General features: G+C 52.6%; 4 protein-coding genes across 7 annotated transcripts in view; 2 read left to right on the top strand and 2 right to left on the bottom strand.

Annotated features, from left to right (window-relative positions):
* Positions 1–11167, top strand: part of DAAM1 (dishevelled associated activator of morphogenesis 1) — an 84511-nt gene extending 73344 nt beyond the window's left edge. For all 3 annotated transcript variants that reach the window (XM_084520910.1, XM_084520908.1, XM_084520909.1), the window contains 8 exons: positions 71–177; positions 1806–1894; positions 2036–2204; positions 2798–2905; positions 5151–5211; positions 5807–5938; positions 7948–8118; positions 8352–11167. In XM_084520910.1, the coding sequence (XP_084377036.1) occupies positions 71–177; positions 1806–1894; positions 2036–2204; positions 2798–2905; positions 5151–5211; positions 5807–5938; positions 7948–8118; positions 8352–8561 (1047 nt within the window). In that variant the 3' untranslated portion in view covers positions 8562–11167. The remainder of the gene's footprint in view (positions 1–70; positions 178–1805; positions 1895–2035; positions 2205–2797; positions 2906–5150; positions 5212–5806; positions 5939–7947; positions 8119–8351) is intronic.
* Positions 11168–16265: 5098 nt separating this feature from the next.
* Positions 16266–18898, bottom strand: GPR135 (G protein-coupled receptor 135; the record flags this gene model as incomplete). Its single annotated transcript, XM_084520907.1, has 1 exon — positions 16266–18898. One exon carries the CDS (start codon positions 18896–18898, stop codon positions 17630–17632), a length of 1269 nt encoding a protein of 422 aa, XP_084377033.1. The 3' UTR covers positions 16266–17629.
* A 1687-nt stretch (positions 18899–20585) lies between these two features.
* On the bottom strand, positions 20586–22842 carry L3HYPDH (trans-L-3-hydroxyproline dehydratase). The gene is made up of 5 exons (XM_084521691.1): positions 22302–22842; positions 21948–22117; positions 21746–21868; positions 21417–21558; positions 20586–21038 (listed from the first exon to the last, which is right to left on the bottom strand). The coding sequence occupies exons 1-5, from the start codon at positions 22750–22752 to the stop codon at positions 20917–20919; spliced, it is 1008 nt and encodes a 335-aa protein (XP_084377817.1). The 5' UTR covers positions 22753–22842; the 3' UTR covers positions 20586–20916.
* A 159-nt stretch (positions 22843–23001) lies between these two features.
* Positions 23002–27229, top strand: JKAMP (JNK1/MAPK8 associated membrane protein). Of its 2 annotated transcripts, none has more exons than XM_084520906.1 (7): positions 23002–23159; positions 23322–23413; positions 23525–23679; positions 24902–25108; positions 25686–25867; positions 26390–26466; positions 26764–27229. In XM_084520906.1, exons 1-7 carry the CDS (start codon positions 23147–23149, stop codon positions 26980–26982), a joined length of 945 nt encoding a protein of 314 aa, XP_084377032.1. In that variant the 5' UTR covers positions 23002–23146; the 3' UTR covers positions 26983–27229. The 2 variants fall into 2 exon arrangements, with proteins under 2 accessions (XP_084377032.1, XP_084377031.1); XM_084520905.1 differs by having other exon boundaries at positions 23525–23706.
* The last annotated feature ends 164 nt before the right edge of the window (positions 27230–27393 follow it).

Below are 27393 nucleotides of genomic sequence, written 5' to 3'. Positions count from 1 at the left end.
CCATCTTGCATGAAAAACTGCAAAACTGTGCATGGAGCTCTTATCTACAAATGTGCTTTCCCTTGTTTAGCTCCTGAAGTTTGTTCCAGAGAAGGGTGACATTGACCTGCTGGAGGAGCACAAGCACGAGCTGGACCGCATGGCCAAGGCTGACCGGTTCCTCTTCGAAATGAGCAGGTGGGGTGGCCCCTGGGGTTTCATGGGGCCTGGCTGGGAAATACACTCTGCTTGCTGCTTTTCACATCACAAAATGTGTGAGCCAGACGGATGGGAGGACCAGTGAGGTGCATTAGGATCTCTTGTGATGCTGTGCTCCCCAAATCAGGGTTGTGCATCCCAGATGAGCAGCAGCTGGGTGGAGCAGGGTGAGGGATGGGAGGTGGGTGCTCTCGGGAGGTGGTGTGATCCCAGGGCATCTCCTGACACACTTCCCCTCTCACCTGGGGAAGAAAAGCTCAGTCTGGCCCAGCTCTGCCAAGCAGTGCATCATCCGTGTCGTGGTCCAGGTGGGAAGTGTTGCTTGAATGATAACAGTGCCACTGCGATGCTCCTTTCCCCTCCACACCAATATCCTAACGAATACCTAAGACTGATGTATGTAAATTTTGCCCTGCTGTGTAGGTAAGTCCCTCCTCATTTCCAGAAATGACTCGTCCCTGGGGCTCACAAGAATATATGAGGCAGAGAGCAAATGTCAGTTCTTCCTGATCCTGGCAGCAGTCACTGAAGACTTAGAGGTCTTGAGAAATGAATAACCTTATCTTTTGCATGCACATCCTCCAGGGGTGCTGGTTTAAAATCTTGAAGCTCCTTATCGAAATCCAGCTGAGCATGAAGCTGTTTGAAATTTTCTCCAAGGAATTTCTTAGCTGAACTTGGAGCAAGTCACTCGTTTGAAAAGTCAGAGAGTTCTCCAATCCAAAATCACTCCAGGAGATCAAAAATAGAAGCTCTCCTCTTCTCCCTGAGAAACGTGCCAGTGAATCCCACGGCGATGCACCGTGTGGTTGCTGAGTGTCAAAGGCAGGCAGGGCAGAGCTGTGAAGTTCAGGCCCCTTGGGGCTGGAAGATGCTCAGAATGAGCTTTCCCATTGCAGGTCACCTTCCATCTTCACAGTTTCTTGCCCAAATGTTGTTCCTGTGCCGTCATCTTCTGGAAAGCTCAGCATGCTGATGCGAATATATTTCAGGCATAGCTGTTTAATTTGCCCTGTGGTCTGTAACTGAGTGTGATGGCTTTGTCACCACTAATTAGTACAACATCAGCCTGGTCTGTGACCTTGTCTGTGAGCACTTCTCCCATAGATCCTGGTCCAAATAACACAAATCAGGCTGCCATTTGCTTGCAAGTGAGATCTTGTTTAGCCTAAATACAACTGACGTGAGCAGAGCCATCCCAAACTTGCTCAGGAATGGGCTGGGTTGGGATGCGTTGGTTCCTCCAGCCACACCTCACTGCAGAGCCATGGGGAGCCTGGATGTCATCAGCCTCTGCTCAGGAGTGGTCATGAATGAACTGTTTGTTCATACCAACAGGGTGTAAAAATGCCCTTGTTGAACCTGCAGAGTTCAGGGTAACTTAGTCATGATGCTCAAGAAGCCACCAGGATCCGCCCTGTGACGGGTGCAGCTTCAATTGTCATTTTTTTTCCCATCCGAGCATAGTTTCAGGGAGAAACATGGTCATTATTTTTTAATCACTGTGGCTCAGGAATGCTTTCTAAGTCCACCTGTGAAGAGCTGAGCAGCAGAGCTCCACCTGGAGCACGCAAAGCTCAGCCCACACCTCTGCTTTCCCCTGGCAGGATAAACCATTACCAGCAAAGGCTGCAGTCCCTCTACTTCAAGAAGAAGTTTGCGGAGAGAGTTGCAGAAGTCAAGCCCAAGGTGGAAGGCAAGTCACCCAGCCTGCTGGCTGCTCCCCGTGGAGATGGCAGGGATGCAGCGGGAGGGAGGGAGGGAGCTGGTGGCCTCTCTTTGGCCACCAGGGCTCCCGGCACGTGGCAGGTGACGTCCCTCACCTTTCTCCCTGCAGCCATCCGCGCCGGCTCCAAGGCGGTGCTGCAGAGCAGCAGCCTCCAGCAGCTGCTGGAGGTGGTCCTGGCCTTCGGGAACTACATGAACAAAGGGCAGAGGGGAAACGCTTTCGGGTTTAAAATCTCCAGCCTCAACAAGATCGCGGACACCAAGTCCAGCATTGACAAGTGAGCAGCCCCTGCCCTCCTCCTCCTCCTCCTCCTCCTCCTCCTCGGTAGCTTCTGCAGGCTCCAGTCTTGCTGGGGGAATGCAGAGGGTTGTCAGCACTGCCCTGGGGACTCAGGGGGGTGAGAGGAATCCCTTCCCTCCTGCTGCCCAGCCAGCACGTCCGATGGCACAACCATTGGGTTTGGAGCGTGAAAGGTTTAGAAGGAACTGAGCTGAGGTCCTTATGGGGTTGGATGGGGGCTTTCCTTTCTGAGCTGCTCAAGGGCAGTCGAGGGTGGAGGGGAGGATCTTCCTCCCAGTGTTTCTTCCCCTTGGAGAAGCCAGGAGCTGCTGTGCCATGGCTCAGTGGCCAGAGGAAGGGTCCCGGGGCTCATCTCTCTGCAGCCACCCCAAGCTGCCACAGCCACTGCAGTGTCCACCCCGCTGAGCTCTGTGCATGGAATGAGGGGAGCTGGGTCAGGTCTTAAACCTGCCCGGCCTTACAAATCAACAGAAAGGATGGAGGAAGGGGATGCTGATGTTCAGGGCACCTCCCCTGGGCCCCTGCTGATTTAACCAGCACCACGCTAACCTCGCTGCTCCCCTGTCCTAGGAACATCACTCTTCTGCACTATCTCATCACTATCGTTGAGAAGAAGTATCCCAAAGTCCTCCGCCTGCACGAGGAGCTGCGAGACATCCCGCAGGCAGCCAAAGTCAAGTAAGCAGGGATTTGGGGGGCAGTGCTGGTCCGCGGTGGGTGCATCTCCTCCTGCTTCAGCCTCCTGCCTCTCTGCATCGCACCCCCGTGCCCCTGCACTCACCTGCAGCACCCGTGGAGGCAGTGGCACAAAGTTGGTGCTGCAGCAAGCATCACCTTGTGGCTTTAAACCCCAGCCCTCGCAGCTAAAGGGCAGGCAGCCTGCAGAGGGAGGAGAGCTGCTCGCAGCAGCCGTTTCCTGCTGTTATCTCACCGCAGAAGCATTTAATTAATTTCTAATGGCACGTCAAGTAATCTGGTAGGAAGCGGTTGTGGTGTGGCTGCAGATAAAGGGCTGCTGCGTATCTGCGTGCGCTGGGGGGGGCTTTGCTGTGTGGGGCACTGCTGGGAGGGGTCCTGCCTGGCCCTTCTTCTGCCACCAACGTGGAGCTCCTGGTGTCCACAACATGCTTACAGACCCCGCATGCCTCTCTGTGACCTGTTCAGAGCAGGCTGCTGCCGTCTGGAGAGGCCCCCATCCAGCACGGCCCTTAAACACGTGCTTGGGGTTAAGTGCACGAGGAATCTGCTGGTGCTTTGCAAAGCCCTCAAGTATGTGCTTAAGTCCCTCCGAAATCAATGGGGGCTCTATTTCAGCTTTAAAATTCAGCAGGAGGGGACGTGCTGTGCTGCCCCCGGGGATCTGAGCCCGTGACGAGGAGTCAGAGATCTTACATTTCTGCAGGCAGCATGCGTGCGGCTGGGAGCATTCGCCTTTATAATCCATGAACATGAAAAAGGCCTTAAACGGCACCTTTTTAGAGGTGACAGCAAACATGCCAGGAGTTTTAGGTGGCTTGCAGGTCTTTTTAATATTCAAAGTGCTCCTGTAGCAAAGGGCGGCTCGCTCGCTGCACATCTGTGATGTGAAAAACATTTGGGGAGGCGAGCATCCCCATGTCTAAAACACAATAATTTTGTGTCTAAAACACGGTAATTTTCGGCTGTAAGGGTTAGACGAAATATTTGCCCAAGGAATGGGTGGCTGCTGGGTGCAGGCATCAGCTGAGGCTGGGTGGGAAGGTGGCCCCGGGGTGCGCTCCCCGGCTGCTGCAGGCACCTTCCTCCTCGTGCTCGTGCCCCTGCAGCTGCTGTACAGATACAGGCATGGGAAAGAAAACGTCTGCAGAAAGAGGTTTTTGGTTTTTTTTTTTTTCGTTTTTTTTTTCCCTGAACTTTATCGGTTCTGCTCTAAACCGGACACCATATGTAAGATTTGGGTTTGGTCCAATCTAGAGCAAAACCAAAAAGTTTCGAGCCCTCTGGAAAACCCTAAACTCCCCCCAGCCCTGCAGCTGTTAAGCAGGATTGCCGCCTCTGTGGATCCCAGCGCTGCTAATGAACTGCTGGAGCACAGGGCTCCCAAAACTTCATTTTCCCAGACTAGACCTGCCAGGAACACTTGCCCCGTGACCTTGCGTCAGCATTTCCAGGGACCCCAGCCCTAGGATAGACACCCCTGGAAAGACGTCAAGCCTGTGGTCATCGAGTCTTTGTGAGAAAGCTGCCGCTCAGACGTGGTGGTAGAAACCCGTAAGCACTCGAGCTCAGAGCTCGCTGGGGGCTTGAGCCTTGTGTAAACAGCCTGAGCGCCAGACACGATTTATTTTTATTTCTCTCTATTTGGGTTGTCTCCCTTTATTGCCTTGCTGTTAAGGACTGCTGCTCCAGGCCGTCGGGTAGGAAGGATGCTTTGGGGGGTACTCGCCTAATCGTGGTTCCCTCAAAAATCGCTCACAATTACCTTCTGCTGGCACTGAGAGCTTTCCTCAGCCCTCCTTGTGCCTGGTGAGCTTGCTGAGCCTTCCTGTTCCCAGCTCCTGGGGCTGAGCCCCACAGAGCTGCCTTTTCAAGGCAGCACCTTGCAGGGGCAGGAATGAGGAGCGCCCCATCCTCCATCCCACCACCGCCTGCTCCGCTACACCATCAGCGTCTGCTCGGGGTGTTTTAGCACAGCCCCTTTGATTAAAAGCCCAGAAAAGTGCTTCGCTTTAAAGCAAGCAGCTGCAGCCACTTTCGGATAGGCAGCTGCCCTCGCTGCGAGGCTGTCAGGATGATTTGCTGCTCGAGACACGCCAGCCTGCAAACAGGAGGCAACGTCTGCAGCACCGGGGTCTTTGCAGTGGAAAAGCACGGTCGTGGTGGTGGGAGAGCTGTAGAATGTGCTGGGGAAGGCTGAAAATTGACGTCCTGCCGTTTCCAACAGCATGACTGAGCTGGAGAAAGAAATAAACACGCTGAGGAGCGGCCTGAGAGCGGTGGAGGCTGTAAGTATTATTTAAATCAAATGCAGTCCAGCCTGGCTCTGAGCACCACGGCATCCCTCTGCGGGGGGGGGCTCCCAGCAAAGCTGCTTTTATCACATTTCCTAGAGATCTGGTCCTCCCTTCCTGCCCTGCATGTGTGCCTGTCCTCCCAGGGCCGGCTGGGCATGTGCATGGTTTGTGTCTGATGCACCAGGGGAGGCTAAGTAAATCGAATGACAGCGTGCATGGAGCAGGACCTGTGATGTGCTGTGGGGTCTCCTTGGCTGGAAAACCTCGGAGGACAGGGGCTGGGGCTGGGCAGCTGACCTGGAGAGGTGAAGAAGCAGTGGAGGTATCCTGAAGGACTCGCTGTCTGGCTGATAATGCTGCTCCTAGCATCTCTCCTGCACAATTTGGCCTCAAAAGCATAGAGCAGCCATGATACTGTAAAATGGGGTAATCTGAGGTTTTCACGCGTGGCAGGAGGCAGCAGCGGTGCGGGGGCACCATTGGCACTGTCGTGGGCACACACACAACAGCACTGATGGAGGCCGGTGGTGTTTGTGTCCCCCATCGGCCAGGGCCTGACCAGATTTGTTTATTTTTTTCCCCAAAGGAGCTGGACTTTCAGAAGTCTCAAGTTCAGCAAACGGGAGACAAATTTGTGTCTGTCGTCAGCCAGTTCATCACGTTAGCCAGCTTCAGCTTCTCGGATGTTGAAGATCTTCTGGCAGAAGCAAAAGAGCTGGTAAGGGCACCAAACTCCCTGAGATCTGGATAGCAGGGGAGGGACAGCCCTGCTCTTCCACTGTTTCTGAGGAGCTCAGAGACGTGAATTGAGGCCAGCTCCAGGCCTGCTTAGTAGAGATGCTGCTTCAAAGGTTCAGCTTCCCCAGAGCACTTTGCAGCCACCAAGGGCCACATGCGGTGACTTCTCACCACATCATCCTCTCTTCCCAGCAGGCTGGCTAAAATCCAAGCAAATTGGTAGCCATCAGCTGACATCTGTGACTCCCAGGCACCCTTTGCTTCCCCTCTTTGAGCATGCAGCTGGTTTCTGTACCCTCCCAGAACTGGCTTCCAGTACCTCCTCCCTGCTTTGGCTTTCATCTTAACTGAACTGGCAGGGAGAACCCAACACAGAGAGGTCCCATCCTTATCCCACTGCATGAGCTACCTCTCCAAAGACAGAATTTATCAAGTTATCAAGTGCCACCACCTCCTTCTCCCTGGTTGCACCAGTGCTGACCTGATGCTGTCCTCCAGACCACCCGTGCTTGGCACTGTGAGTGACCACTGCCCTCCTGAGGCCGTGCCTACACCCTGAGGTGAGGCCACCCTTCAGAATTGGTGGTGGCAGCCAGGCAGATCTTGCCTGCAGTGAGTTAGGAGATGGTGACAAGTGTCTGCAAGCTGTGTCATCCTACATTGGCTGGATCTGGAGGAGAAGCTCTGGTCGTGGCCCCCATAACCCATCAAAGCCTACTTTGAAGCAAGTGCATGGCTGTTCCCATGGTCGTCAGATGGGATGGGCTGTGGAAAATGCACCAGCTCTTCATTTTTGAAACACATGTTCAAATCGTTTTATCATTTTTTTCTTAGGAAAGAAGAAACTTAATAATCTTATAAATTCTATATCCCGTGAGGATAACATTTTCAGCCTTTTCCCCCACCAGAATCTCCTGAGAAATGGCAGATAACATCAGTATTTTAATGAAAATCAACAGGAATAAACTTGATGGTTTTGATTGATACAGGGCACCTTTCAGATCCCCCCTTGCATCCTGAAGTGCTAAGTCTCATAAATAAACAAAGAAATGAAAATGCCCTAAATGTCTTTTGAAGAGCCTGAGACACCCCTGAAAATAAAACTTAATTATCCAGGCAGGCTTAGTCCGCAGAGCAAAATTAAAGCAACTTAGAAATCTGTTTGTGCTTTGATTTTGTTTTCCTTTTCTTTAAAGCTTGCTTATCTCCAGACCGTGCCATGCCCATATTAATGAACTTTCTGTGCACAGAGTCTCCTTCAAACTGGAAGTGAGAACAAAGGATTTCAGCCCACAAGGATGAGTTGTGGGCTCCTTGGGGACTGGGACCCATCAGCAGAGCGTGGATCTCCTGTCCTGACCTTTGCTACAACCTTATTTGACTCGCTTACACTAATGGTGTGCAAACAGCACGAAAGGCTGGAAAACTTCCCATTTGCCTGCCCAGTGCTGTGTCTGAGCCTGGGCAGAAATGTCTTAGAAGTTTCACCAACACATTTGGTTTCAATAGCAGAGCATGTGGCAATGATAAATAATACCCCAAAAATACTTCAAAGAAAACTTAAAAGTGCGAGTTTCCCTTCCCCTGCCGTGTTTACTATTAGTTTTATGTCTTCAGTCTTCAGTCCCACAATATTTTGCTTCCTTGCTTTTACTACTGCGTGGTTAATGAAGTCGAGCTGGGGGCTCGAGGGGGCTGAGCAGAGCCAGAGGTGCGAAGGGTCGGTGTTTTGGGAGAGGGGGCTGCAGGACCTCTCCGGGGGACTTAAAGGTCAGCTAATGCACAGAAAACAAGATGTCAGATGGGTCATGTCATGCTTAAGCTGAGGTTTGACTAATCAAAGTCCTGCTGTTAATTCCATTCTTTGTTATGTCCAACCACTGGACACGTTCCTCTCTGCTCCATCAGGTTGAAGGCTTTCCATGGGGGTCTCAACGGCGTGGTGGGTGTCCCCTCAGCCTGACGGCCTCCTGTCTGCTCTCTCCCCAGTTTTCCAAGGCCGTGAAGTACTTTGGAGAAGACACAGACAAAATACAGCCTGATGAGTTCTTCGGCATCTTCGATCAGTTCCTTCAAGCCGTGACGGAGGCCAAGCAGGAGAACGAGAACATGAGGAGGAGAAAGGAGGAGGAGGAGCGCCGGGCGCGCATGGAGGCCCAGGTGAGCAGACATTCATGGGTCCAGCACTGCCTGGCGGGGGACACCTGGGGACAGCAGCCCTGCTGTGCCATCCCCTGGTGGCACGGGGAGCATGGGTGGCCAAGCAAGGTGCTCCTGCACACTTAGAGCACCCAGCTCTTGCTTGTTAAATAACGGGTGGGAAACCACTGTCATTTCATGGTTTGGGGTTCCGGGTGCGTGCGTGACAGCGAGCTGTCCTTCCTCCCCGACAGCTGAAGGAGCAGCGGGAGCGGGAGCGCAAGGCGAGGAAGGCGAAGGAGAGCGGCGAGGAGGGCGGTGAGTTCGACGACCTCGTCTCAGCCCTGCGCTCGGGCGAGGTCTTTGACAAGGACCTCTCCAAGCTGAAGCGCAACCGCAAGCGCATCGCCAACCAGCTGGCCGACAGCGGCCGCGAGCGGCCCGTCACCAAGCTCAACTTCTGAGCGGCGGAAGGGACGGAAAACAATGAAAACCACGAGTTTAGAAACCTGGTTAGCAGTCTTTTTTGAAGTGGCTAGGATTATTGTTTTTTTTTCGTTATACTGCCTTGCGATTCCAAGCGAAACAGTGGCACGCTCTTTCTCCCTGCGGGCGAGTGTGTGTGTAAGTACCACGAGTACGGTCGGTCAGGTGGAGCTGCGCATCCCTGAGGGTGCTCGTCCCCTCCCCTCTGTCCCCTTCGACGAGTGCCTCTCCCAAGGCACAAGCACAATGTCACGTCCGTGGAGAAAGAGAGGACTTGAGCACAGAGACAACCGCCTTCCTCGTGGGGGTCCATAAAGGGGATGGAGAGCTGCTCCGCGTCGCTCTCCCGCCCCAATGCCCGGGCACTGAGCGGGGCCATTTGCTGGGACGCCTTGCACACAACCCCAGCAGAAAAGAGGAGAAAGCTAAGTTGACTGGACTTGATGAGTTTTTTTCGTTGTCGTGGTTATTCCCAAAACTTGCACTTCTGTGCTTACTACGTGCTGGTCCCCACGCTCGGTGCCGCGAGCGCTCCCAGTGATGCTGTTCTTCCCATCACTTTTGGGAAACGCTCTTCTTTTCCTTTTACCTTGCTAAAGGAAAAGGTTCCCCGAGTGTGCTTATCGCTCACACAGCACCCAGGTGTATTTATACTTTTATAACGTTTCCTGGCCCAAGACGGCGGGAAGGGTTGGTTCTCAGATGCGATGAGGAGCATTAAACTTTCGTGTTGTAATTTTTATTCTTGCTTTCTGTTCAATGGGACAAACTGTATCCTCTGTAGATGTTGGTCAGGACGGAAGGTCAGCTGGTGTACAACGGGGCCGGAGCAAAACTCGCAGGCTCACACCTGTGCCCGCCTTCTTTTCTGTTCTTGTTTTTCTTTTTTTGATGGACACCAGAAGCAACGATGCCAAGAAACGTGTCTCTTCGCGGTGTCCTATTTTTTTTTGACTGGTTTGCTGTTCAATGTCCTTGCAAATTTGTAAGCAGAACTACCTGTAAAATGTCAGTCCAAAAAAAAAAAAAAAAAGAAAATAATAAAAAGAATTCAAAACTCTCAGGGAGTAATAATTTAAAGGTTTAGAAAATTAAAAATTGGAGAATAAAAAGTAAACACCATTAACATATTAACATTTCTATTCTTAAATTATGCTGAGTATATAAAGGACTGTTACTTTTTGCTTTTATTTATTTGTGGTGTGTTTTTTGAGGAAACAAGACAAAACCTTTTTATACCACCAATACTTTTGTGATCCTTTTTTATTTGTTTGTTCTTTTTCCTGTGGAGAGATGAGTTTGTCCCTGTTGCACTAGATATTAACACTATTTGAAAATTTTTTTTTTTTTTTTTTTTTTGTCAGATAATCGGTATTGCTGATGGGGTATGGGGTGTCAGTGAACTATATGTACTGTATAGCGAAAGTGCTGTTTAAACTAATTTGTATAAAAAATATGGTTCTAAGCACCTGAAGGCCGCGGGGTCTGCGTGCTGTGTGAAAGCTGTGAAATATCACTCTAAACAGAGTTGTCAAGAGCTGTGGTTTTACCATTTTGTTCTTTTCTTCATTGCAACTTTTGACGCACTGTAGATTTAAAAAAAAAAAAAAGAAAAGGAAAAAAAAAAAAAAAAGACTTTCTGAGTAGCATTAAAGCAGTAATAAATCAAGCAGGTAAGCGCAAAAGTCCAGCACCTCGTTTCCAAGCAGCTGCGCAACCTGCGGGTTATGTTCACAGGTGGAGATAAGCACTTTGCTTTCAGAAGGAGGGGGAAATAAAGACAAAAGGTAATGATAATACTATTCCTTAACTAAAGTGCCTCTATTTATATTTTTTATTTATGGCTGAAAAAAAACGGGGCTGATACAATTGAGGGAATGGACTTGGGGGGAAGGGGGATTTAAAAACAAAACAAAGCAAAAAGATGAAAAAGGTTAAAAAAAAAAAAAAAAAAAAAGTCTGGCCTCTGATGGTTTAAGGAATGGTTTCTCACGTCGAACTCGCAAGGCGGTCGGATGGGGAAGGGCGATCGCCTGCTGGGGTCCCGGCCCCTGCTCCTGCCTCGCGGCCCCACCGGGGCCTTTCTGACAAATTTCCTCTTGCCCTCCCAGACCTGGTTTTTGTTGTTGTTTTGTTTTACAGCAGCCTCGTTGTTGGGCTGAGTTTGCCATTTCTTTGTTTTCTTCAAAAAAAAAAAAGAAAAAAAAAAAAAAAAGAGAAGAAAAAGATGATATATATATAAATACAAAGGCTGTGTGCAGGTAATTCCATGTGCCATTGTCAAAAACTACTTTTAGATTGGTGCTGGTGTAAGTAGCCACTCTTTTCTCTTGGGTGTGTATTTTAAAGATGATTTTTTTTTTTTTTTAATAATGCCAAAAATGAAAAAAAAAAAATCCATAATAATTTGTAAACTGAAATATATGTCTTGGAGCTTAGTAGCTTCGTAGTGACCAAGGTAGTCTGTTAGGTGCAAGAATGTTATTAGTGCTAGCTAGAGGGAAATGCTGTGTAATGTCATGAGACTGTACATTTTCTAAGATGGCAATATGCAATAAAGAAAAGCGATTCCAGTGAGTGTTCAGCACGGAGCCACGAGTTATTGTGCAGAGCAGCACAGCAGCCTCTCCTCAGTGTCGCTGGGGATGGGAGAAAAACAGAATATTTGGGGGAAAAAAGGGGCTATTTGAGGTTTGGGACAGGTGTTGGAGGAAAGGTGTGAGTAGGCTGGTGCTTGGGGTTGCAAACACCTGTGAGAAGGAGATGGCCCCATTTCAACCAGAAGTGCTCTGGCCCCAAACCTCTGAGTTTTTTTTTTATATTTTTAGCCTTGAATAAGTCTGGTGCAGGTGAGCAGGGAAGCCCAGCAGAGCCTGGGGACCAGCAGAGTCTGGCACTGGCCACGCCACGTGGTTTTACAGCCAGCCCAAGCTGTCTCTGGTGCCTTTCTGCCATGCAACAGTCAAAAATGCTACACCTTAATACCCCCCAACGCAGCTGAGGAGGGATAATTTTAATTTTACCCCTCATCACTCACTGAGTCAAACAGGCATAGGTCACAACGTGGGGCTTTGCTGCCGCTTTGTCCTCCACCTGAGCACTGGTTTGTGCAGTGTGTGCAGTGAAAGTGCTTGCGTGTGCAAGATTAACCAGTTCAAAACGCCTTTGTGGGTGATCTGGATGGCACTGGTAAGCGATGCCATGGTAAATGGTGAGGGTAATTCCACCATGGTTACCTCCAGGACTTGTCCCAGTGCTGGGGCTGTGCTGGGAGCCAGTTTTGAGCAGCCTCCCCTTGCTAAAACCCAGCTCTCCTTGCATTTTGTTGTCAGGTACCATGAGCTCGGCGTTAAAGCTCATTTTCCTGGTTCTGGGGGAGCTCTGTGATGATCAGTCACTAAATTACCTTTTTCTCCAACTTCATTTACTGACCCATGGCCCAATATTCTCATTCCTGCCTGTGCACCACAGCACGGGGCCGCGGGACAGCAGGGCTGGAGGGCTCGGAGCGAAGCAATCAGCCGAGATGGGCTTTCTACGGCAAATCTTCCCCGTTTAATAGCAGGGGAGATGAATGCTGTTTGAGTTACATTTTCTGGAAAGCGTTCACAATTCAGATGGGCGATTTGAGAGCACGATGTGACCTCTGGGCAGCGAATTGCCCAATGTTGTGTGAAATGCACCAGGCTGAGCCCGGCAGCGGGTCAGGGAAGCACAAACCAGCACAGCCCATCAGACTGCGCCAGAGAAATTAGTGACCTGGTTACTCGGGCATTTTCCCCCTGATGCTGAGAGCAGTTGCCAGGTCGAGTAAGCAAATTACACTTACGAGGTTGTGAGGGAATGGCTGGGTGAGGGTGTTTGGAAGAAGCCACCTACTGCTTTTGTGCATATCCGTGACCCTGAGGGTTTTTAATCTGCAGGATTCCTCCGAGGGTTTTGTTCTGCATAGCACAGGCAGCTCCCCAGCTTGCAGGGGTGTTGCTGAAATTCTCACCCTGCTGCCTTAAGCAAGATGTGCTGCGGCCCCTGCGAGAAGCAGGAACGTTCCTCGAAATGCTGAACGCTTCCCCTCCCAGACTCCCCCAGAGGAGCATCACGTCCCAAAATGTCATCCCCAAAATCACGCCGTGCTATAGCGCTGTCTGTGTGCTCCCTGACTGCAGCTCTTTGCTTTCACTCTGTTTTGGGGGCTTCTGCCAACGCCTGTCATTTCAAAAGCAGCTGAGCCTGGAGGAGCTCCATGCTAGCAAGGAAAGAAACAGCAGAAAACAAATGGCTCCTCTCAGAGCACATTTCCTTCCCGTGCCGAGCTGTAGCTGCTTCCAGCTCATCTTTCACAAACACCCCACAAGCCTGCGGGCGTGTTTTTGTGCTGCTTCACCCAGCCCAAACATCCCGAAGAAGGCCCCGGGGCTTGGTGTCTGCCTGCGCAGCGAGCACCAGCACAGCCCCTGCAGGCAGGGTGGCAGGATGGGTGCCAGGATCCGTGCAGAAAAAGAAAAAAACACAGACTGGTCTTCGGTTGTCGATATTATAGATCACACGGGAAGAGCCTGGGGCTAGGGCTTAGCCAAAAAAATATCCCTGAGCAAGAACTGGAGCGTGGAGCTGAGCACAGGGCCATGATGCCCACACCAGCGTGGCACGGGGCAGTGGTACAGCCACCCTCACCAGGAGTGAAAGCAGTGTAGGGTCATACACAGCTCCCCAGAACACATCATGCAGGTGTTCCCTTCCCCTTTGAGCCCCCCCTTCCTAAATCTCCAGCTTCAGCCAAACCCTCCTGGGGTCTTTCTGGCTGAGCAGAGCAGAGCACCCCTCACTCCCCAGCCAGACCAATGCAGGCCCTGGGTGTCGTGCCCTGGGTCTTGTGCTATTTTCGCTTTATTTTTTTTTAAACTCATCCATTTTGTGCCACAGGGAGGGATTTACAGCTCATTTCTCCATGTCGCTTCTCCTGCTTCCCATAGTGGTGCTTGCCTGGTTACCCAAGCCTGTCCCATTGCCTGTGATTCCTCCTGCGGGATTTGGGACCATTTTATTCCAGCATGTGCCTGTGTATTGCTCTGCAAGCAGCCCTAGAGGAGCAGCCATTTATTAATAATCAGCCACCAACTAAAAGCACCAAGATGAGAGGGAAGAGGCAGCTCTGATCAACCAGGCACTGCCAGCATCAGGGCTGCAGTGTGTGCAGCTCCACAGGCTGTTAAAAATGCTGCTTTTCTGGTGTGCTTTCTGAATTATTCATTTCAGCCTCCGTGACAAACCTTCTAAAGCTCCAGAGGGGTAAACGTAGACCTTTCCATGCATTTGCTGCAGCCCTCGCTCTTAATTCGGGCACAGCAGTCCTGAAGGCAGAGCGATCGATCTCATTAGCAGGTTTTTCTTATTAGCAGAAAGGCTGCGCTGGCTGCTCAGAGCTCTGCTGGCATCTGCTGGCTACACAACCCAACACCAGTGCTGAAAGGAGCAGGGCTGCTGGATCTCATCCCCGTTCTGCTGATCGCTATCAGTTATTAGAGCCCATCAGGCTGTCACTGCCAAGCTAATTGCTTGCAGCTCGTCAGCTGTACACGGAGCGTTCCCTCTGAATGCAGCCTCCATCCAGGGCTCAGGGAGGGAGTGGGAAGTAATGACATGAATGAATCCGATGATTGCATCAATGGCAAAACTTCCAGACTCTAGTTGGAACGGTACCCTGTAAATGCTTCCCATTCCTAAAGACTTAACGTTTCCCTTCTTAGAAGTAATGCATAGGCCAGATCAGTGGCATGCACAAATAATATGGCACTCTTAAAAAGGGTGAGGGTGCTGGGAAGTGCTGGCTGAGTGACAAAGGAGCCTAAGGACGCATTTTTAGATTTGACTTAGATGAATGTTGTCACTGCTATCCAGGGCTGAGCTGCTCTTCAAGCCATGCGAATTGCTCTCTCTTTAATGCTGGCTGTACTGCACTGAATAGCCCACACAATTTTTGAGCTGGAGTGCTAAAAGGTGTCCCAAATTCCCTTCAGAGCCCTTGTACAAACAAAATTATGGCTTGCCTTGCACCCAGCCTCACCTCAACGGAGGAGGAAGGACAGAAGGACTGCTGAGCCATGGCTGGAGGGTTGGCCCCTCAAAGCTGCTTTTGCATTGTCCAAACCCCCAGCGTCTCGCTGCCAACTGGGTGCCCCTCCAGCCCAAAGAAGGGGGAGCTGTAAGTGGGGTCACACCAGCACGGGCATGTAAGAGGTGTGGAGCTGATGACCCCATAGTGGCTTGGCCAGGAGCCACCTCCTGCAACATTTTCTTCCCTGGGAACGAGCTGTGACGATGGGCTGAGTTAGCCCATGGGCTGGGTTAGCATGGCTGAGATCTCCCCGTCACCGTGCCGTTGGAGAGAGGCAGCAGCACAAGTGCCCTTCTGGCAGGCAACCTGCAACCTCTGGCATGTGCTCTCTGTGTGTTGGTGTTTTTCTCAATTGTGGCTTAAGATGCTTCACCCCTTGGTTATGCTTCTTAAATCACACTTTGAAAAATGTGGCTGTAGAGACTCAGGTACCCAAATTACCCAACCGTGCTGTGATTACCAGCTCTGTATCAGCCCCTGAAAATGGATCTGGTCAATAATCTTCCCTTGCTATGCCCCAGCGTTTAAGTTACTGTTAGTGTTTAACAGAAAAGGGCCATTTGGGACAGCTCAAAGGCCAGCTGCCCTCATTGAGCTCTGCACATGCAAGACTAATGTACAGGCACTGGCCGGAGCTTGTTAAAAATAAGTGGAAATCCGTGCTGTTCCAGCAGCACTTCCACCTTCCTAGAAAGCCCTGATAATTCCCTCCTGCTGCAGCTCCCGCGATGCCTCATGGCCGACCTCAGTCCTGGCTGTCCCAGTCTTGTCCCTTGCCAGAAGCAACTGCCACAGGGCTGCTTCTCCGACCTGTGGTAAGCCAGTCAGGGCACGAAATCAGCAGAAACCTCGGCCAGCATGCAAAAAAGGGAATCGATGGCTTTCTGTCGTTCAGTGCCTGAGCTGGCCAGCAAGGGATGGCTGGGCTGGGAGAGTGGCTGGAGCAGGACCACCCTTTTCAGGGCCACTGAGCAGCAAGATTAATGCAGCCTAATGTTGGACAGCACACCAACAGTCAAGAACAGCAGTGCTGGACCTTCACCTTCCTTGTTTTCTTAAGCCAAGAACTATCCCTTAATTTGTCTGCTCTTACCGTGTCAGTAACTAGCGGGACTCAGGCAAAAGCTCTTGGAGCTGTTGAGCCATACCTGGCTGCAGACGGGCGGGCCAGAGAAACAAAAATGTAAGCAGTTCCTGTGCTGCCCTTCTAACAAGTCACCAGTGTTTGCTCGCTGTCAAACAGCTTCCATGGAAAGCAGTCCGGCTTCTCTCTGAAGCCATACAAAAGCACTGCTCAACTTGCAAAATCCAAGATCTACAGGGCAAAATGTGAGTACTGAGAGGTATCCACGGGTCGTATCTTTTCCTTGTGGACTTCAGGAGCATCACAGAAAGAGGATTAGAATAATGCTTACAGCATAAAAAATGGCTGCATTAAAAGTTCACAAACAATCAGGTCACATTTCTCAATTAGGTTTCTGTCTACTCATTCATCTAGCAATTTTTTAAGAGAAGTTCCCTTTTCAAGGCTGGGTTGAGAATGATGCCAGGCTGAGACACTTTAATGTCCTGCATAAAAGACAATTTATTTCTTGTCTCAGTTGCAAAATAAGGGTTGTATGTTAACTTGAGTCACAAACAGTTGAAAAAGCTGTTAAAACAGTAACATATTTTTAAAGACAGTACAAGAAAAACACTGCCCGTCTTTCACATTTAACTCCAGCAAAGATAAAGAAGGACAATCTTAGGTTCTGATTCAAAATACTAATTTAAGGCTTTAGGCCTCTGAGCCTGTGGGCAAAAATAAACGATACAGATAAATTCATACGAATTTATGCTGTGCAATTGCACTTCCTTTCTGGTGTAATTTTCATTTTGTTTCAGTGTCAGAGCTGGTTTTTAAATATTACATTCCAGTATCAGATTGCTGCCATTGGTGCAATGATATCTGTTCTCTGCATATACACATTTTCACATGCTTAAGCAGACAAAGAACACGTGGCATTGCTTTACCTCTCCTTTGGATACTCACCTCTCTTGCATGGCTCCTCTAAACACGGTTAAATTGTTAGAGATGTGAGACACTTCTGATGAGCTCAAAAAGAAAGCGTACACCTTGTGCACAAGCTCAGTGATACCAAAGTCTACACCCACACCCTTTTCCTCAGTTCTGAAGAGCTCTCATTTCTCACATTCATAGTATTTTAAGCTGACTGTACCTGTAAAGAAAAAGAAAAGGCTGCTGAAATGCTGACAAGTTTAATCTTCCTTTCCCTCCCTCCCAGTATCACACATCTTCCCTCTCCGTAGACGTCTGTCACAACAATTACTGTTTTGTTATGCATGGGAGTTTAAGAAAATATCATCATCACAGATCACTTTTTAGCCTGTCCAACATTTTGTGACTTTCGGCACTTCCACGTATAATGGGTTAAAGCAACATTTTCCTGCCATGATGCGGTTTTCACAGTGTGGTGTTTTCAGAGTGTCTTCCAGCTGCCAGTGTGCAGCTTTCAATTGCTGTTTTGGCACTTAACAAACAGCTCACACAGTCGGTCGTCGGTTTGGGCTGTGTTTGTGCGTCTGCTCCCCAGCTTCAGCTTGGCGCTTGCTGCAGGACTGGAGCAATGGCTGCTTTGTTCTTGCAGCCAAACTCCTGGGCTGGCTGGGCCCAGCAGCTATCACCAGTGCATCAGGCCTGCTGAAATGGAAGGGGCACACCCTTTCCCTGGGATCTCTCGCTGCTTGGAGGCTCGGTCGCCAAACCAGAGCTCGCAAGATGGAGAAGAAATCCCACTATGGCTCCTGCGGTCCCGTCTCTCCGCTTTCCCGGCAGCCTGGCTGCAAAGCACTGCAAGAGCTGGGGCTCCCACTGCGTCCTCAGGGAGACAGCCACGGGGCCCAACGCCTCCATCCCGGACCCCAACCCTGTCAGAGGCTGGTGTCCACAGTGTCCGCTTTGGCCTGCATGGCGGCCTCAGAGACGGTGTCCGGCTGCCCATCCCGACAGAAGAGGACGGCTGGGTTCTTGCAGGCCCACATGGCCACCTCTCCCCCGCTCGCCGGGCTGGAGGAGGACGGGGCGCTGCCTGGGGGCGCGCTGTGCCGGTTGACGTAGCGCTCCCGCACACGTTCAGCCCGGCTGCGAGGCTCCGGCCGGCGTCCCGGGGCCGAGAGGTAGGCGGCCACGTTGTTCCTAGTCCTGTAGCCGCCCTCACGGCTACGCCGCAGCAGCACGGAGATGTTGGGGTTGCGGGCGGCGTAGATGAGGGGGTTGATGGCCCCGTTGGCCCAAGCCATCCCGCTGGCCACGGCGTCCATGGTGGGCGAGAAGGGCAGGCGGCCGGCGGCGGCGGCCAGCCCCAGGATGCAGTAGGGCCCCCAGCAGCAGATGATGGAGACAATCATGATGAGGACGGTGGTGGCCGTGCGCATCTCCCCGTAGGCGCGCAGCAGGTGCCCATAGGTGGTGAGGGGCCGCACGCGGCTCTCAGCCAGCCGCACGGCCCGGCAGATGTTGTAGTGGCAGAAGCACATGAGGGCGAAGGGCAGCAGGTAGCACAGCACGATGAGGGCTGCTCCGTAGGGCGGCCCCAGCCGCGAGGAGCCCCAGGGCAGCACGTAGACGCAGCGGTACGCCCCGGGACGTGCCTCCCGACGCCCCTCGCCCGCCAGCCCGTACCAAGGGCCGGCAAGGGCTAGGGCTGCCAGCCAGACGGCGGCCAGGAGCTGGGCGGCACGGCGGCGCCCCATCTTGTGCCGGGGCTGGCGGACGATGGCGCAGTAGCGGTCGAAGGAGAGCAGCGCCATGGTGAGCGTGGCGGCGATGCCCAACCCGGCGTGCAAGGCGGCGGAGGCCAAGCAGAGGCGCTGCCCGAAGAGCCAAGCGCCGGGCGGGCGGCTGAGCAAGCTGAGAAAAGCCAAGGGCAGGCAGAGGAGGGCTCCCAGCAGCTCGGACAGCGACAAGGACAGCACGAAGGCGTTGGTCACCGTGCGGAGCTGCCGGTGCCGGGCGATCACCAGCACCACCGCCCCGTTGCCCAGCGCCGACAGGGCGAAGATGAGCAGCAGAGCCAGCGCCTGCGAGGCCAGCGCCGCCGCCGACCACCCCGCCCCGGAGGCGGCCGCAGCCTCCCCGCTCTCGTTGCCGCCGCCCCGGGAGAGGTTGCCCGGCTCGGCCACCGCCGCCAGCGGCTCCATGCCCGCCCGCCCGCCGCCGCCAGCCGCTGACGTCCTCCCGGCCGCCCATGGTTGCCCGGGGAACCCGCCCGGCCCGGCCCGCCCCGCAGCACCGGGGGCGGGGGCAGCGGCGGCCCCATGGCCGCGGAGCCCCCTCACGGCCCCGATCCCCCTCACGGCCCCGCTCCCCGTCACGGTTATAGGGCCCCAGCCTGCTGCCCTTCATGGGCATCTCGACCCCATCCCCGCTCCGGGGAAGGGTTTTTGGAGGCTGCAGGTTAATGGCTGAAGGGCTGGGCTGCGAGAGACAGCTGGAGTATTTGTATGGGGAGAGATCCCAAAGGAGGTTTGCACAAGCTATAAGCACACTAGTGTCTTTTACAATCATTAGTTTGGAATAGCCCTCCAGGATCATCTGGTCCACCCCCCTACCACCAGTGTCACCACCAAACCACGTCCCCAAGCACCAGGGGACATGGCAACCTTCCCTTGAACACCCCCAGGGACGGGGACTCCACCACCTCCCTGGGCAACTCATCCCAACGCCTGCCTGCTCTCTGAGCAGAAATGTCTCCTCATTTCCCACCTCAACCTCCCCTGGCACAACTTGAGGCCATTCCCTGGTCCCATCACCGGTTACCTGTGAGCAGAGGCCAACCCCCAGCTCCCCACCCCTTCCAGGTACCTGCAGAGAGCACCGAGCTCTGCCCCGAGCCTCCTCTTCCCCACCCCAAACCCCACCAGTTGTTCCTGCAAGCACAGACGATGTGCTTGTGCTCGTCTCTGCTGCCCACCTGCACACCAGGCTGCAGGGGATTCATCGGGGCAGAGGAACTTCTGCAGGAAATCAGAGGCAAAGCTTGGAGCAAAAATCCCAAATGCCAGCCTTGAAAAAGCACGCTGGCAGTGCAGCTGCTCTCCAAACTTGTGGATTTCTGCTTCTTCCCCTTCCAAAGTTGTAATTTTCAATTTGACAGAAGAAATTCCTCTCAGTCCTCCCCATGCTACCCTTTCCCAAGCTTTCCAGCCTGACTTGCTGCATGGAGCCACCTGGAGATACTCATTCTCCTTTACAGAAGAATTTAATGAGGCAAATTCCCATGAGTGTCTCCAATAAACCAAAACCGTTTTGTCCAGAGACACAAAGGAAATTACAGGCCCCGAGCGGCCTGAAGCTCCGTTTCTGCCACCGTGACAGCCTGCCCAGGCTCTGCTTGGTTTATCCCCGGCGGCCGTCCCTCGTGGGGCTCATTGCCAGCCCTGGCCACGCTCCGCTGGGCAAGCTGCCCCTGGGCTCAGACAGAATCACAACTAAATAAGTTTGCAATCAAAGGTCAAAATGGCTCCAACCTTTGAAGCCAGCTACTCCCGTTGAAAGTTAACCACATGGTGTTTGCAGACTGTGGTCCGAAACGAGCAAGAGGGCAGGGTTTAGGAAGCAGTGTGAGGAGGACACAGCAGTCAGCAGGCTGGGAATCCTCTGCACATGTTTGTGCCCAGACCTAGGACATGGCAGGGCTCTAGCACGGATGAAACCAGGGCAGGGATAAAGGGATCCAGGACTGGGGACACAGGGGCATGAGGCAGAGCAGTGCTGCCGCCTGAACAAGAGGCATCAGGGAGGGACAGGCAGTCCCACCAGCAGTGACACGCTTGGCAGAGCCCTGGAAATGAGCTCCAGGAGCAAGAACAAGAGGGGAAGGCAGTGTTTCCAGCTGGCATTTAATAGGAATCTGGCTTAGAAATTAGTAATTTACAGAAGCAGAGAAGGCACGTAAATTCGAAGACAGCTCTCCAAAGATCAGCTCCATTTTCTGTGAAAAATTATTTTAAAAAAAGATTGTGGCTTCCCAGAGCAGCCCTGGACCTCCATCAATAGCCAGAGCAGAGAAGCACGACCTGTTATCTCAGAACACAGCAGGCACTATCATGCCACCGAAGGCTGGTCGGGTTGCTCTGGGACATTGCAGCGAGCCGTGGGCAGAAGCAGAGCAGAAATGTGCAGGCAGAAGCACAGCACCGTCACCGAGAGGCTCCGGTCACTTGAAGAAGAAGCCGTATTTCAGCGGGTCCTCCTCTTCCATTGTGAAGGTGGCCGTACCGGTGTAAAAGGCTTCTCCTGAGACTTCCACTACAACGGCGTTGTAGTCCCCAAACTTGGCTTCCTGCGGAGGGGTTAGGGTCAGGGTGTCCCAGAGCAACACGCTCACTTGGGGAAGAGGGAATGGGAAGAGGAACCCACCCCCCGCTGACACAGAGGATAAACCACGTGGATTTATCTACATCAGCATCAGAAATGCATCTCACCCGGGCCTTTTCTGATGGCTGAGGGTTTGCAGTGAAGCCATGTAACACAACTAAGTCTTACCATTACATCCTTGCCTAATAAAAAATCCTTGCTTGTGTGAAAGCAAGACCCCCAGGCACCTCCCTCCTCCCCATCCAGGCACAGAAAGGCTTTTCTGCCCCTCCATGGACCCACAGCAACAGCACCTTCCCCGCAGTCCTCAAGCCAGGGGGAAACCCCAGCACCAAGCACTTGCCTTCACTGCCTTCCCCGTGAACAAGGACCCCGTGGTACTGCTCCGAAAGGTTCTGCTCTGGTTCAGCTGGATGAGCCCCTTGTGGTACTGCAGGGCGATGCGAGCTGTCACCCCTGAACCGGTCGGACATCGGTCAACCTACAAGAGGAGATGAAGCAGCTCTGCTTCTCTCACCTTTATACTGTGCTTAGGGAGAAGTCCTCCTAGCCCAGGGGGGGTTAAAAATCAGGATATATCACAAACTGGAAGACAAAATATGCAGGTTTGGGGTACGAAGGGGAAAAAGGCAGTGCCTGGAGCACCCGAGAACAGCCTGTTCCTGTACCTGTTCATCCGCAAACACGCAGATGTTGGTGGTGGGCTCCTCGCTGAAGGCGTCCTTCCCGTCCGTCAGTATGGTGCCGTAGAGGAAAGCCAGGTCTTCGCTCTCAGGGTGATGGAGTGGGAACTGGGAACGGCACAGGGAGGTTTGTGAACACAGGCAGCACTTCATAATCAGCAGCAGTCAGAGCAGCGCGGTGCCCTACCTGCTTCTTCACTGCTTCCGTCACTGCACTCGCGGCGCTGACCAGGTCTCCAGTCTTCGAGGAGCAGACGTCGAGGCCCAGCTGCTCGGCACTGAGGAAGGCGTAGAAAGTGCCACCATAGCCGATGTCGACCACCACCTTCCCGTGACCGGGGACATCGATGGGCACGTCTGTGCAGGGAAAGGGAGAGCGATGAGAAGGGGGCACGGTGCTGAGCAGTCTGAGGCCATCCAGCCATGCTCTGCGAGCTTGCCCTGGTGGCCTCATCCCACCTCTGGAGGACATCAGAACCGGGGAAGGATTCACCCAGCACCCCAGCCCCCCAAACACTGATACCACCATCTTGAGCCCCACCGGTGGCAGCAGCGAAGGCGGGCACGCTGTGGAAGCGGACGGGGTTGCCGCTGCGCCGCCCATCCCACGGCACGAAGGCGGTGACGACCCCGCAGGGGCAGCGCAGGCGCACGGTGGTCTCGGGACAGCGCGGGGCGGCCACCAGCCCGTAGTCGAGGGCGAAGCGCCCGAGGGCCAGCACGGCGTGGCCGCACATGGCGCTGTACCCGGCACCGTGCAGGAACAGCGCCGCCAGGTCGGCGTCGCCCACGGCCGCCTCGCCGCGCACCACCAGCGCCCCGTACATGCCGCGGTGGCCGCGGGGCTCGTGCACCAGCGCCCGCCGCACGTGGTCCTGGGTGGCCGCCACGTGCCGCCGCAGCGCCAGCAGCGACAGCCCGGACGACGCCACCGCCGCCTCGGCCGCCTCCAGGCGGGGGATGACGCGCAGGGGCTCGCCGCCCGTCTGCATCTCCACCGTGAGCAGCGGCGGCGCCTGCAGCCAGCGGGGCGGCAGCCGCGGGGCTCTGCCCGCATCGGCGGCACCCGCAGCCTCGGCCGCCATCAGCGCGGGAAACGGCGGAGGCCACGCCCACCGCAATGCAAGCCACGCCCACTGTGCGGTAAGCCACGCCCACTTGGCCACCAAGCCGCGCCCGCTGCCCCATAGCCACGCCCATGTGCTCTGGCCACGCCCGCCGCCTGTAGCCACGCCCACGCCGATGTGGACACGCCCACCGGGTGTAGCCTCGCCCACTACCGTGTCACCGCCCCCACCGCTGCGCTCGCTGGAGTGGGCGGGGCGTGGCCTCGCGGCGGAAAGGGAAATGACGTAAAGCGGAAGGGCTCGTTGCTAGGGTACCGGGATGGTCGGCTCCGGTACGGACGGGGCTGCGCGGGGTGGGAAGGGCCGGGGTGGGCCCGAACCTAACCTAACGTCGTGTAATGTAATGTAATGTAATGTAATGTAATGTAATGTAATGTAATGTAATGTAATGTAATGTAATTTATCGTGCCGTAATGCCCGTGCTCTCCCCGCAGCCGTCGCCATCCACCCCGCCTGCCTGGGGCTGTACTGCGGCCGCACCGTCCTGGCCGTCAACGGCTCCCTGGAGACCTACGGGGACTGCGGGGTAGGTGCGGGGGCTCCCAGCTCGCTGCCCTTGGGCCTCTCGGCCGCCCCCGGCGGGTGCAGCGCCTCGTGGTTGGGCTCCGCTGTGACCCCCGTGCTGTGCTTCCCGCAGGTGTGCCCCAGGGGCCAGCGGACCGACGAGAACAAAATCTGCCGGGAATGCGTGGGGTCTCCCGACCGCTATGACTGGCTGTACCTCGGCTTCATGGCCATGCTGCCCTTGGTCTTGCACTGGTTCTTCATTGAGTGGTATTCAGGAAAAAAGAGGTTAGCATCCCCCTCCTTCAAAAAAAGGTATTTAAAAAAATGTACTAACCACAAGTGTAGTCTGAGATGCTGAACTGATCTGTCTAGCACCACACCTGTTGGCTGTGCCGATGCAGCAGCACGGAAGCCCTGGGCAGTTGGTTGATGTTTTTATTTACAGCAGTCATCTTGGCCCTTCCCACCCATCTCTGCCTGCAGAGAAACCCACATGGGGTTTCCCCGTGGCAGGCCATAGTGGTGCCTCATGTCAGCCCCTCCCCATGAGACTGACCCGCCACCTGCGGAGGCCCTAAGAAAGAATGTTTTTGACTTTTCTCTTTAGGAATGTGTATGGCAGGTTTTGGTCCTGACAGCACTGCTGATGTACCTTAACTTCAGTGGGGTGCATCAAGAAAATTCTGTAGAAACAGGGATTTAAATTCACGGCTCCATGTGGCCATCAGGAGCTTGGCTGCAGTTTTTTAAAGAAGTAATGTTTCTCAAGTGTACTAAACACTGAAAACAAGGGCCTGAGAGAGCTTAATGCCTGGTTATGTGCCATCTTTACCAATGATTTTTAGCTGTGAAAACGTTGTCTGTATTGTATGTCACAATATTATCTGTGCTGGGATGTGTGGTGCCTTATTCTCACTGAGGCTTTCTTTGAGACTGCAGCACCGTGAGTGTTGATATCCTGGCAGGGTGTTCATGCCTGTGCTGCGTGTACGTGTAAGCGTCCCTGGGCTGGGCACGGGGGAGCTGTGCTGCTGCAGGAGGGAATAGCTCAGCTCTGTGGAGTATCAGACGTGATGAGGACGGCTGTGTTTTATGCTAGCCTTGGGTGTTTGCTTTTTGTGCTTGTAGTCTGATGCCACCTTGTGCTTTCCTGGAGGGCAGCTCCTGCTTCCAGCATTCCTGCATCAATACACCTAGGAGAATACTTCTTGTGATGGTTTGATCTTAATTTTCTGTCATCTGTACTACATAAAGCTTTGGTATAAGACACTGGTTTCCAGTTATTTTATACATTAAATCATATAGGATACTGTGAATGAATTCTCTCACTCAGCTTAAAATACTTGGCTTTTCTTATTCGAGCAGAATCTTGTTGTTACTGTCCTATCCTTGGTCGCAGTGAGTCACAACCCCGCAGAAGTCTGTCCAGTACACACCTACACCTTTGGGTCAGCCTTTAGATTTACCTTAATGGTATAAAACAGAATTAAATTTCTCACCTTCGCAGCTCTAGTGCACTGCTGCAGCACATCACCGCCCTGTTCGAGTGCAGCGTTGCGGCGATTGTTACGCTGCTCGTCAGCGACCCCGTTGGCTCCCTGCACATCCGATCCTGCAAGGTGAAGAAGCTTTCGGACTGGTACACGATGCTCTACAACCCGAGCCCCGATTACATCACCACAGTGCACTGCACCCACGAAGCCGTCTATCCCCTGTGAGTGGAAAGGTTTCTGTTCTCAGAGCTGTTTCTTCCTTCTGTATGTGTTTGTTTCTGCCCATGCCTCTTCTCAAAGTGGCAGAAATTGTTCCCATGTACCCAGCTTGGACCAATGAGTACTAAAACCCCTGAAGTCTTTTTGTGCATTGAGCTGTTTTTTGTGTGAAACACCAACATTTAATGACTTTGTGAATCCAGTGTCTTTTCCCGTGTCTTCCTCTTGCTGAATCCTCAACATGCAGCAGGGAAGCTCAACAAATAAATATTTCAGAGAGCATTTTGTGATCTGTCTCTTCTTTCCACCAAAGAAGGTGACACAGCCTAGGACATGGAGCTATGAAGCATAAATTTTCATTTGTCTTCCCCATTTGCTGCATCTTGACGATTTCCCTTAGCAAAGTCTGTCCATCGTTGTGTCTCTGTGTCCCCGTCCTGTCATGTCCTTTGGTTGTTAATTCCGTAGGGTTGTCCCTACCTAACTCCAAATTTCCTGGTTCTGAGTTGAGTCTGCAGGATGAGCAAACTGCATGTTTTAACAGAATAAGAATTTAAATAAGAAATTCTTTATTTGCAGGTACACCATCGTGTTCATATACTATGCCTTCTGCCTTGTGCTCATGATGCTACTCCGCCCTCTGCTGGTGAAGAAGATTGCCTGTGGTTTAGGAAAGTCCGATCGATTTAAAAGCATTTACGCAGCACTTTACTTCTTCCCTGTCCTCACGGTGCTCCAGGCGGTTGGAGGAGGCCTGCTCTGTGAGTTCTGTCCTAATAACGCTAATAAACGTACCCATAAACACAGTAACAAATGGCCTAGGGGAGGGAGAGCAGGGATGTGACGCTTCTTGCTTTGTGGATCAGGATTTTGTTAAGGTATCTGCAGGTTGTGAGGAGCCTGAGCTGAACAGGGGGCTGGTTAGTAGACCTGTCCTAACCAGGCTCCGAGCAGCACTGCCTCATCTTTGCTTGTGCTGCTAGAGGCCGCCCCTTTCCCAAAAAGGCACAGAGTTGGGTATGAGAGGAAGTTAATTCAGGAGTTAATTCAGCTTTCTGCTAAGGTAGAGTACATCTGATTTCAGAAATTAATTCAAGTTTGGGGAGCTCACCTGATCTTTGATTTAGCTTGAATTTGGGATCCTAAGATGGAAGCATTGACTAGTTCTGTTTGGCTGAGCCTTCCTGCTTACACGTTTGACAGTAGGTGTGCTGTGGTAGCTTAGTGGCCTCCAGTCTCCCCTGAATGTATAATGATGCATTTTTCCTTAATGTTTCCTTTAGATTACGCCTTCCCATACATCATACTGGTGTTGTCCTTGGTTACATTGGCTGTGTACATGTCTGCTTCTGAAGTGGAGGTAGGTGAACATGTTTTCTGTATCGAAACTCATAACAAAATACTTGAATGAGCAGAGACTGCTCTCTTGCATTGTCTCAGCAGTGTTTTATGTATTGAAGCATCTTCCTTTATGACTTCCTCTTAGCTGGAGGAAGCTCCTGTGAGACTTCCCCCTTGTGGCCTACTGAGAAACTGTGCTATGTGCTGGAAAGGCTTCAATCCCCGAGGCTTTGTGCAGTGTCTCTGTGCACTACCTATAAAGTGCCTTAAACATCAGGTACAGCGCGCTAACAGAAGGTTGTGTTCATTTTGCCAGTCTTTCAAGGACCTCCTTGTCAGGAAGAAAAGGCTGGTTGTCCTCGTCAGCCACTGGCTGCTCCACGCCTACGGCATCATCTCCATTTCCAAACTGGACAAGCTCGAGCAGGACCTGCCGCTGCTTGCCCTCGTCCCCGCGCCTGCCCTCTTCTATGTGCTGACAGCCAAGTACACGGAGCCCTCATGCATACTCTCAGAGGGAGGGAATGGGCATTAGAAGGATCCTGTGCCAACAGCGCTGTCCTACAACGACCTGGAGTAAGCAAGTGTAGTGCTTGGTACGCATTTGAAAACTTCTGGGTTAGAAGCAGCCATTTGTGTACAAGACTTCTGGGTGAAACATTTCTGAGACTGTATAATATTGAAAAGCTGCACTTTGTATTCTTCGCAAATATCTAGTATAGATCAAAGGGAATGTCTGTATTTATTGCTGTGAATTTGCATAAAAAGCTTCTGACATTCTAGTACAGAGTTTTGCTTGTATATGTTTATTTCCTATTACAATATTTTAGGTGGTGTTTAGAAGAACAATAGTTTATTTTTCAACAGAGTTTCAATGAAACAAACAGAGCTCAGATAAAACATGGAGCACTTGTACATCGAACAACAGCGCTTGAATGAAACAGAG

The sequence above is a fragment of the Aythya ferina genome (assembly GCF_964211825.1).
Source record: "Aythya ferina genome assembly, chromosome: 5".
NCBI classification, from domain to species: domain Eukaryota; kingdom Metazoa; phylum Chordata; class Aves; order Anseriformes; family Anatidae; genus Aythya; species Aythya ferina.
This window is presented reverse-complemented; position numbering and strand designations above follow the sequence as displayed.

What these genes read in the sequence shown, in the direction of transcription:
- L3HYPDH (XM_084521691.1), bottom strand. Translation starts at nt 22,752, where the DNA reads ATGCAGACGGGCGGCGAGCCCCTGCGCGTCATCCCCCGCCTGGAGGCG. An exon ending in CGGAAGCAGTGAAGAAGCAG is followed by an intron (nt 21,869 to 21,947) that starts GTAGGGCACCGC and finishes TGCCGTTCCCAG; the next exon opens with TTCCCACTCCATCACCCTGA. An exon ending in GCGTGTTTGCGGATGAACAG is followed by an intron (nt 21,559 to 21,745) that starts GTACAGGAACAG and finishes CTCCTCTTGTAG; the next exon opens with GTTGACCGATGTCCGACCGG.
- JKAMP (XM_084520905.1), top strand. An exon ending in AGACCTACGGGGACTGCGGG is followed by an intron (nt 23,414 to 23,524) that starts GTAGGTGCGGGG and finishes TGCTTCCCGCAG; the next exon opens with GTGTGCCCCAGGGGCCAGCG. An exon ending in GGTTGGAGGAGGCCTGCTCT is followed by an intron (nt 25,868 to 26,389) that starts GTGAGTTCTGTC and finishes TGTTTCCTTTAG; the next exon opens with ATTACGCCTTCCCATACATC.